The sequence below is a fragment of the Gossypium arboreum genome, chromosome 2, assembly GCF_025698485.1.
Source record: "Gossypium arboreum isolate Shixiya-1 chromosome 2, ASM2569848v2, whole genome shotgun sequence".
NCBI lineage: Eukaryota > Viridiplantae > Streptophyta > Magnoliopsida > Malvales > Malvaceae > Gossypium > Gossypium arboreum.
Genome location: NC_069071.1, coordinates 9442615 through 9453011, shown reverse-complemented (window position 1 = coordinate 9453011; position 10397 = coordinate 9442615). Strand labels below are relative to the sequence as shown.

The 10397-nt window shown below is 32.3% G+C and overlaps 1 protein-coding gene across 1 annotated transcript; it reads right to left on the bottom strand.

Moving 5' to 3' along the window:
* Nucleotides 1-604: 604 nt before the first annotated feature.
* On the bottom strand, nucleotides 605-7579 carry LOC108463905 (flavin mononucleotide hydrolase 1, chloroplatic). The gene is made up of 7 exons (XM_017763900.2): nucleotides 7221-7579; nucleotides 6984-7059; nucleotides 5584-5635; nucleotides 3263-3377; nucleotides 3109-3179; nucleotides 1773-1860; nucleotides 605-996 (listed from the first exon to the last, which is right to left on the bottom strand). Exons 1-7 carry the CDS (start codon nucleotides 7430-7432, stop codon nucleotides 876-878), a joined length of 735 nt encoding a protein of 244 aa, XP_017619389.1. The 5' UTR covers nucleotides 7433-7579; the 3' UTR covers nucleotides 605-875.
* Between the last annotated feature and the right edge of the window lie 2818 nt (nucleotides 7580-10397).

The window sequence follows — 10397 nt, the reverse complement described above, 5'->3', positions numbered from 1 at the left end:
ATGCATTTATAGAGTGGCTGTACAGTTTTAACAAACTAACTGCTACTAACAACTAACTAACTTTCTTTCAACTGCTCTAACAATTCCCACGTGACTTAACCAAGCCACTAATCTGTTGACTTTTATTTTTTCCTGATCAAACTAGATTACAAGCTATTTATGTTCGAGTTGATTTTTATAGGTAAAAGTCACATTGAGATATTTGCAAGAGTTGGGATTGCATTTTATCCCTTCTAAAAAAATACACAAATTAATCTTTATATATTGAATCAAAGAGTAAACTAATCTTTCTGTTAAAAATTACATCTATTTTTATTGCTAAATTTGATCGTTGTATGTTAGAATAAGATAGACATGACATTCTATGTGAAACTGTTTAGTTATTTTATTAATTACATCAATTTTTAATAGTAGAAATAGATGAAATTTTAAACAAAAAATAACCAATTTATTTTTGATCTAATATCTATGAACTAATTTAACCATTTTGAGTAAAAAGTGAAAATACAATCTGACTCCTAGTACAAAAGCCTTCATGATATTTTTATCAACTTTTATGTGAAATAAAAAAGAAAATCAGTGGAAAACAGGTCATTAAGGATGATTATTCCATGAAAATCGCGTAAGTTTTTCTTTTTTCTTTTTTTTTTTCTGTAGGATACAGAGTACAAAACTTTTGAAATCAGAGTATCCGACATTTATTCAAAGGATACTTGATAAAAAGAATGAAATTTTGATATGTATTTATGCAAGAGATAAGGGTGATGGATAAATTTTAAGAACGCAGAAGAGCAAAAATGGACAAAATGTAAATATAGTTTAAAGCAAGTTTAGAGGTCAAAATGTCTGTTCATTCTGCAGCCTTAAGCTGATCCTCACTGTGCATCTATTGCAATGTCAACCCCCAACCGTAGAAGATCTTGACGTAGTAAATCTGAGTTCTTGAATTGAAGACCAGTAATGCCAACTCCTACAGCAGCCTCAACGTTTTTTATCCTGCCAACACGTCAGTAAGCAAAAAGGCTACTTAGGTGTTAATGTACTAGTCTCCGAATGATATATATGCATATGATGTTGGTGAACTGAGTTCTATGAAATTTGTTGGCTTAAAAGCATTAGAGAAATATAAAACTTTCCTTCAAAGAAAATCCTATGATTGGAGTGAAGATAATACAATGACTCCGGATCACACAGGCATTTCGGTCCAAAAGGATATTTAGAATTTAGGATTTCCAACTTCGGGGGCTGGAAATCAAACCTCGAGAAGCTAGAGTGAGACTATGATGTGAAATGGTTCTCTCTCTTAGGTTTGTTAGAGGCACGCTAGGCCTTCATACACATGAACCCCCAAAAACGTGGCACATAGAGATTAGGCCACAAACAGTTGTAAACGTCTTAAAAAATTGACATATACAGATATACATATACACATATAACTTTTTTAAAATTCACATGCATTGGACAAAAATGCTAGACAAGAATAATCGTGCACAGACATACCCATTAACAGAAAACTCCCACGCAACCCTATAGACACATGAGGCCATGTGGTCTTGAAACAACAAATGCATGTGTCATGCACAGGCATGAGATAGAGAATCCGTAACTGTTTACATAATTTTAATTAGAGAACATCATCTTGTTTTAACGCAAGGTGCAACATCTAATATGTTTTCAACCCCCCTTCCCCTGAATCCATTTTGTACCATCTACTTCTGCTTTTATATCCGATTACAAAAGCCTCCACAGCAGTAAAGTGGCAAGGATGGTACCTGTCATCAACGAATATACAGCTTGCTGGATCAACTTTAAGATGTTCCACAACAGCCAAATAGAAATCAGGATCAGGCTTCCTCTTTCCTGGATGCACAGTAGACAAAATCATTCACTAAGCAAAAAGAGCTACATGACAGTCAGAAGAAAACAGTTGACATTCTCTAGATGTACATATTTGCTCCAGAGCACAATTACTGACAATTGTACAGTGTTAAAACAACATTGAAATATTTAGGAAGACTGAAAAAATAAAAGGAAAATCTTGTGATGGAGACAAATAGATGTTTGCATCATTTCTCTTTGAATGATGAACAGAAGAAACATGACTGCTGACTTGCTTCTGCAAGCAGTAATAATGGACCAATAACGAGGAGTTAACCATTTAACAGTAAGTAAAAAAAAAGGTGGTACTTTGGATAGACAATTATAGCACAAAAGAATGTTGCCGTTTCAGTTCAATGAAACGGAACAAAATTAAAATGTGGCCGTTTCAGTTGTAATAAAATAAATGGAAAGAGCAGCCCATATTAGCATAAGACAAACTAGAAGGTACTAAGGACCTTACCTTTTCGGTTAAAACAAAAACTAGCTGTAGACTCTTTTACTCAGACCATTCATGATGCATAACACATATAATGCTGATAAACTATTGTCCGGGAGTAAATCAGCAAGGTTAATGATTATGAAGTTCATCATTGGCTTAGGTATTCTATCATGACTTCAGAGAAAAGGAGATTAAAGAGTGAGGAACCTGGGTTTAGCCCTAATGGTTCACCCACCTTAGGAGATAGATTCGGGCAAGGCTGGTTTAATTCTTAGCTCTTGCAAAATTCCCCTTTCCCAGCTCCCCTAGGGCTAGGGGTGAGCAAAAGTTGGTGCACACCTTCAGTTTTGTAAATAAATTAGTATGTCCAAGTCAGTTATGTGGTCGGTTAAAATATGTTAATTTGGTTGGTTTTTGGTTAATGAATTTCATAAACAAACCAACCGAATTAACCAATTGTAATATATTAATTAATTAATTAATTAATTTTAAATATATTTATAACCTATAAAAAATATATAATATAAAGTCAGTTGCCCGACCTGACTGACTGAAGCTACCTAAAAAACCAATTGCTCTCCCCCACCTAAGGCTATGGTCTCTTTTCTATGAAAAAAGAGTAACCGCTTAGAGCTATAATGTGACATATGAGGGAATGAATTTAGGAACTTGAAACTAATAAAAATAAATATAGAATTGAAATTCTTCATTTTGTTCTAAAAATTGGAGACATCCTTCTGTGCGGAAGAAATATTCTAATTGCAAAGAGACTGAGTCCTTGAACATACCATACATACACGAACAAAATGTCCAGGATAAATACTTTGAAATGTTTAACTTGTCCTCGATTATTCTGTACCTGAAGAAACATATACTCATTTACATATCTTCAATTTGTAAACTACTGAATCAGAAGGAATCAGGAGAGCTGTTCCGTCCTACCAGATTGGGTAATTTGTAAAAGCATGCATTTCATAATTGTTTTGCTTCAAGTCCTGAAGCAACTGTTCAACTCCATCTATGTAGGAATATCCTCTTCTCATACAATTCTTGAGGCCTGAAAAATAAGTGAAATTAACACCTAAACACAATTAGGAAGGCAAACATGGAGATGTTAGACAAAATTCATGGGCAAACACATTACAAAGGAAATACAAAGAAGATAGAATTTTTGAAATCTATTGGACTGCAATCATAGTTTCCTCTTGTATTAAGCAGAAATGCAAAATGTTTCTCTAAACCTGACTGGAAATGCACTTGTAATAGCTTACCTGATTCCACCTTCCATGTACAGTTCTCAAGGGTAAAACAAATCAAAGCACAATCCTGAGTTTTACAATTGATTAGTTCATTAAATTTTTAACTACAAGAACAGTTATTCATTTTTACACTTTAAAAGATCATATTTCACTTGAAAATCAATATTCGCTTCTTTCATTTTCTTAATATTACTTAAAAATATGTAGGCAAACCATAGATCTATTAGATACATTTTTATTATTTCAAGAAATAGTTAATACTACATTCATTAAGATTAGAACAATATAAGTCCAAGAATTACTAGTTATTTACCACATCTGATACATTTCACACTAGTTTCTGCATCAATCTTTCAAGTAATTAGAGACTAGAAACTCAATCACCGGAACCAGTGTGCATATTTCTCCTTCCCTCCACCTCTCTCAAACTCACTTAGGAATGCATATTTCTCTGCTTTGGTACGATCCCATTATCATTATGCAACATATATATATAAACCTCACTACCAACTAAAATTGACAAGAGCACAGAACAACATATATATATCGACTCTCCTACACATTTTCTGCCAAAAAAAGGCATTTTTATGATATCAACAGTGTGCAAAGCAAAGTTATTTTAGTAACTTTACATGATATCATAGGTTTCTACATGTGTCTGTGGCTGGTTAAACTATTTGTTTCGAAGAAAAGTTATTTCCTTTTGCTTAGAGTTGAAACGCAAAAAATGGTAATTAATAAATGTATGTCCTAATTTCATCGTAGGAAATTTTGACTATGTTTCAGGACAGAGATGCCTATGAAAAACAAACATAGGCCAAAAATACAGCTGAATAAATGCAAATTATCAATTCTTTGTCTCAATCAATTGGGGCATGATCCAGAATTGAAAACCAATAAAGCACATATTTGAATCAACATGCAGCGGCAATTATGCCAACACTACATATCCACTCAACCATCTATTGAGATATGCACGCATTATATCAGCAAAGGCATTCATATTCAACGACCTAAACCCTTCTTTGAAGAGTTCATGACACAGGAGCTTTTATTTTTATTATAATATTTTATTATTTCAGTTTATTTCATAATATTTATTTTAAGTATTAGATATATTATAAATGGCTAGGGTTATTAGTTATCTTTACGGTTTGAAGCTAGGGTTATGAAAAAAACTTTATGTGCAAGTAAGCCTAGAAACTTGCAAGAAAGAAATCCTATATAAATAAGTTTTAGGCTTTACGGCCATAATTATTATTCTGATTATTTCCTTTGAATTAATAGAAAAATTAGAGGTTTTCTACAACTTAAGTTTTCTAGAGTTCCATCTTTCCTATTCATTTGTTCAGCTCTAATTCTTTTAATTGCTATTGTTTTCTCCCCTAAACCACATATATTCAGCATCAGAAACCCTGATGGTTTGCCTCTTTTATCCACAATTATAATATAAGGCCCCAGAATGGCCTAAGAACTATGATTGCTGTGCTTAGTTTTTAGCAAACACAACCCATTTCTTTTCTACCTTCTTTAATATCAAAATTCCCATACTTCTCTTAGGTTGATGTCATCAAGCCATTAACAGTGAAACCAGTTTCTTCAGGATTCTGAGAAGTGATTGAACATACTTCTTAAGTAGACTCTTATCTCCAAACCCCACATTGTCAATATGCGTGCATCCTTAAACCTTTTTCCTTACAGTTAGCAATAAACGTTTCTATACCACGCAACGTAGGTTTCCTATATAGACACCATCAAAATTAGCATTGTGGAACTAAAAGATAATGGAAAAGGAATCTATGTGTCATATGCAACAAAAAGATTAAGAAAATGACTCAATGAAACAAATATCTCTCCCTAACAATGCAAAATATTTAATTTCTTTTTTATTTGAGAATTTATACTAAAATCAAGCATATTTTGCTTATATCTAATGAAAATGCTAATCAGCCTTGAAACAATGGATTGAAAGAATAACATCACGAAAACAAATGCAAAACCAACCTTGCAAATCAAAAGGTCTTCTGTCTTTAAAGAATTTTCCTTCTAGCTCCTCCTGAAAGGAAATAAGATAACTTTCTCACACTCCAGACCAGAAGGTAAACAGCAAGGCAATAAAATTGAGAGAAAAGCAAACGTCTTAAAGGTCATATAGCAATGAAGAGACCCATAAGTGAAAAGGAGCGAAAGAGAAAAAGGGGTTATTAAACATAGAAGAAAGGCATGGAATTATTTTACATGCTTTCAGTCACAAATTATATTGCTAAAAAATGTGGTAGAAAGTACAGTAATAAAGTATAAATTCAAAAGTTCCATTTATAAATGTGAAACTGAAACCGCAATGATATCCTTTAATAGTATGTTTCTGGTGGACTGGAAATTTACAAGTTCTAGTAGGTTTCTGTCAAAGAATCAATATACAGGTCAATATAATATAGGATCATGGTTATGGATAGGTTAACGTTGGCATAAAACTAATAAGGATACGGAACAATAAAGAACATAAATAATAATAAATGAATGTACTGATAGTTAATCTAAAGGCAACAGATAAGTGGTGTGTTATGCTTTGGTTGTGTACACAAGCTTCACTAGCTGAAGCCTAGAGAAATATTGTTAAAAGACTAATGTTTTAGCTACTATATCCACTTATCAGAAAGCAAAGACGAAGGAAAGGGACTACAAAGGGCCATTTCATTTTGTGTTTAACAGGTAAATGATATTTTGCAGGAGATGTAAGAAGGCAACAATGATGGGAAGTAAGAAAAATCAAAACTAATGCAGTGTCACCAACTCGGGTTGTAAGTGGGTCAACATGCTGTGCAAGCTACTCAGGAAATAGTCAAGTTCTACTCCTCCTCTGCCAAGTCAGGTTCAGGCTCATACAGGGCTAATAAAGCATTTAAAAATGTATATTTTTAGTAAAATGCATATATTATCATCTATATGCACTATAATATATATAATTTTATTATTTTAGGGCCTATGTGTGTCTGAATAAATGTATGATATAGAACAAATAACATTACATATTCTTTAAGATATTTGATCCTAATTAAGTCAAGATCAAGTTTATAAAATGAAACTTATTCAAGCTCAGGGATGGTTTCAAGCCTCTCGTACACAAAACAGCTTGAGGTCAAGGCTGTTACTGTGGAACTCTATTCAACTCGCCTTTATGTACAAAAATTCAAAGGAATAAAGATCCAACTTAGCTTTTATTACTTGAAATGGCAATCAATCCTAAAAAATTGACAAGTGAAACATGTTTCAAGAAATATTATAATTTGTTAGGTACCTCAATCAAACAGTTTAACAGATCTTACAACACTTACTCATAAGACTACTTTAGTCAATAAAATCTAGAGAACTATAACTTTCCCACATTATAAATCTAGGTGTACCTCATCAATCACCCCATTTTCGAACTCAAGCCATGCAGTTGGATGCTTGCATTCAATTAGTTCCTTCAAAGACATTCTGACCATCGAATTTAACTTTGATCACTTCAAAAACTATCGCCAGCAGTGGCAGTTATATTGGTTTGAAATAAAAACAAAAATGATAAAAACCCAACAAACACAATTCGAAACAAGAATTAAAAAAGAGAAAGAGGGGAGGGAGATGAAAAAACCAGTTACCCGAAGAAGGCAGGGACGTCATGGTAAAAAGGGTCACGAACAATGGTGTCCATGATGTCAAACAGCAAAATGGGAAGCTTCCTGGAGTTGAAGGAAGGTGATGTGTTGGTGGGATTGATTGCCATCCTGGTTCTGGGGACTGGAGAAAATAGTTTTGGATGAAAGCAGAGTGATGTGGCTGGTGGTGGTGGTGCTCTAACCAATTGAGCCATCCAAACGTACACTTGCAACCCAAGAGAATTTTTGATATTTTGATTTCCAGATTCCCCTTACCAGGAAATAAGGGTCAATGTTCGCTGCACAATTCTGGGTTTGCCTCTCTATGTTTGGGCTTACCATTTGTTTCATCCATCTTTGTGGGTACTTCTCAAAAAAATAAAATGCCTTGGCCCAATATCTATATGTATATATTTGTAATTATAAATTTATATTCTTAATAAAATTAAATATTGAATGTAATTATGCCTTTTGATAAAATTAATTTTGTTTTTCAAAATTATTTATTTCTTAAATTCAATCTTATTAGTTATTACTATTGTAGCGATGTAAAAATTTGTTTGGTTTCGGTTGCTAATTGAGGCGATCTATTGAAAACTTGAAAGCTAAAATTTGATTTTAAAATAAACCGGGAGTCGCCACCGATCCTTTTTCCTAGGTACGATCGGATACCTATTAGATTTTTTTTTTAACAAAAAGAAGGCTGAGTTTAGGGTCTAGGTTAAAAACCAGAGAAAAATTAGGGCTCGGGAGTCAGTTACGTGCGAGGAAGGTATTAGCACCCTCGCGACGCCCAGAAATTGGCATCTCATAAACACGTGTTGTCTTGATTTTTAAAAATACGAGTTCAATATTAAAATTTAGTCGTGATCCAATTAAAAGAAGACGAGAAATTTTAGTTCATTCCGGTTTTTGAGAAGGGTATATCGCTTTAACACGAGTCAATTGATGTTCACCCAACATAGCAATGAACTCGATGACTTAATGTTAAATCGGTATATTGCCTTGATTGTTGAAATTAATTAGAAGGACATGGATAAAATTCTTGAAGTAATGTAAAACAAAATTGAGATGAAATAAAAATAAATAAATGGAAAAATTAAAAATATTTGAAATAAATAACATATAGGGCAATAATGCAAAAATATTGAAAATATATAATATATATATAACACATAGATGATACATGCATATACATTAGAAATAACAACAATATAAAATGGACTTACTAATATACTACATAGACATATACATTCATAGATATAAATAATAAGGATATTAGAAATACTAAGTATATAATGTTGGAATAACTACATAATACAAAAATTGTAGAATGTAGTATTAAAATATGTGCACGATATATATACTTATTTAAAAATAATAATAAAACTGTTGATAATATTTCACAAATATATGTATATACTAAAATATACATAACAATATATAAAGTATAATATATTAAAAACGTATCTAAAACATATAAAATGAAAATACATATGTTAAATAATATTAAAATATTTACATAATGCATACATATAGGAACAAACACTAATAATACATGGATATGTACATAGGCATATTAAATATATATACATATAATCGATATAGAAATATTAGAATAAAGCAATTAAAAAGTAATGCTATGCACAAATAGATATATACATATATAACAAAATATATACTATGGTTAATGATAATAACAATGACGATATAAAGATGTATACATACAACAACACATTCACTACATTAACAACCATAATAGTAATGGCATTAAAATACGAAGAACAACAATGTAACACAAAAATACTATATATATAAATCTATACACACAAATAAAAATATACACTATTGTAATAAAGATAATAATAATATATTATTAAAATATATAAAAGCAAGCATAACATTTAAATATTAAAATAAAGTAGCTAAAATACTAAACATAAATACATATATGCATATAATAATAATAATAATAATAATAATAATAATAATAATAATAATAATAATAATAATAATAATATGAAAATACAAGAAAATTTAAATAAGAATTAAAGATAAATGAAAAAAGGACCAAAATTGGATTAAAATCGAAGTTTTGGGGCCAAATCTAAAATAAAAATAAGCCACGGGGTTGTATTGCAACACGCGTGAAACATGGGGGACTGAATCAGTAATATTCCCATTCTATCAAAACGCAGCGCATCAACAGGGAGTAGATTGCAAGTCAGATTAAATTTTAGGGCCAGATTATAAACAAAAATAAACCTAATTTAAAACACTGAAAATGCGGAAGGATCTAATGCGCAAATATACCATTGAATTAAAAAACACGCGGATCTGACCTGGTGCGGGTCGGGTCGACCTGACCCGCGTCCAAAACGGCGTCGTTTTTAGTCTAAACAGAGGGGGTCCAAAACGGTGCGTTTCGGACCCCTATATAAGTCAAAAAAATTTTAAAAAAAATTCATTTTGTACCGTGGAGAGAAAAAAAAAGAGAGAAGGGGAGAGGGAAGAAAGAAGAGAGGGGAGAGGAGGGAGCTCTAGCTACGGGCGGTCAACTGACCAATGCTTAGGAGGTCCATGGGCCGTAGGAAAAGGTAAAAATTTACTTTTTTTGTTTTTATTTTTTATTTTTTTCAAATAAATGTGTATATATATGCTAGAAATGAGGAAGAAAAGAAGAAAAGAGAAAAAAAAAATGGATTTAAGAAGATAATAAAGAAAAAATAAGAAACAAAATCACCTTCCGATTTATGTTTTCGTTCCTTGTTTCCCTTTTTTGTATTTTCCTCTACTTTTTGTATTCGATGTATGCTATTTGTTGTTTGAATCTATTGCTAATATTGTTATTACAAAGTGGTTAGATTTGCTTCTCTTTTTTCGAATCCCCCCTTTTACAAATGTTTATTTCTCGGCTTTAAAGCCGACTACAAAACTAGGAAAATATTATTTATTTTTTGTCCTATTCTGTTTGGTCTGCTTCTGTCTTTGCAGGGTATGGAGGTGTCAGGGAAGTGGAGGAGAAGCATGCGGTGGCAGACGGTATGGGATTGACCAAGGATGGTGCTAGTGTTAGAGGAAAGTGGGGCGTGGTAGCTAAGGGCAGAAGGGCGTGCGGCGCAAGTAGGGAGGCAAATGGAATTAGGGTTTCCTCTCTGCTGATTTGTTTTGGGCTGCTGG

Coding starts and splice junctions, on each gene's coding strand:
- LOC108463905 (XM_017763900.2), bottom strand. CDS start 7,432: ATGGCTCAATTGGTTAGAGCACCACCACCACCAGCCACATCACTCTGC. Junction 5,636..6,983: donor AAAATGGGGTGATTGATGAG/GTACACCTAGAT, acceptor ATTTCCTTTCAG/GAGGAGCTAGAAGGAAAATT. Junction 3,180..3,262: donor TTTACAAATTACCCAATCTG/GTAGGACGGAAC, acceptor ATGTTTCTTCAG/GTACAGAATAATCGAGGACA.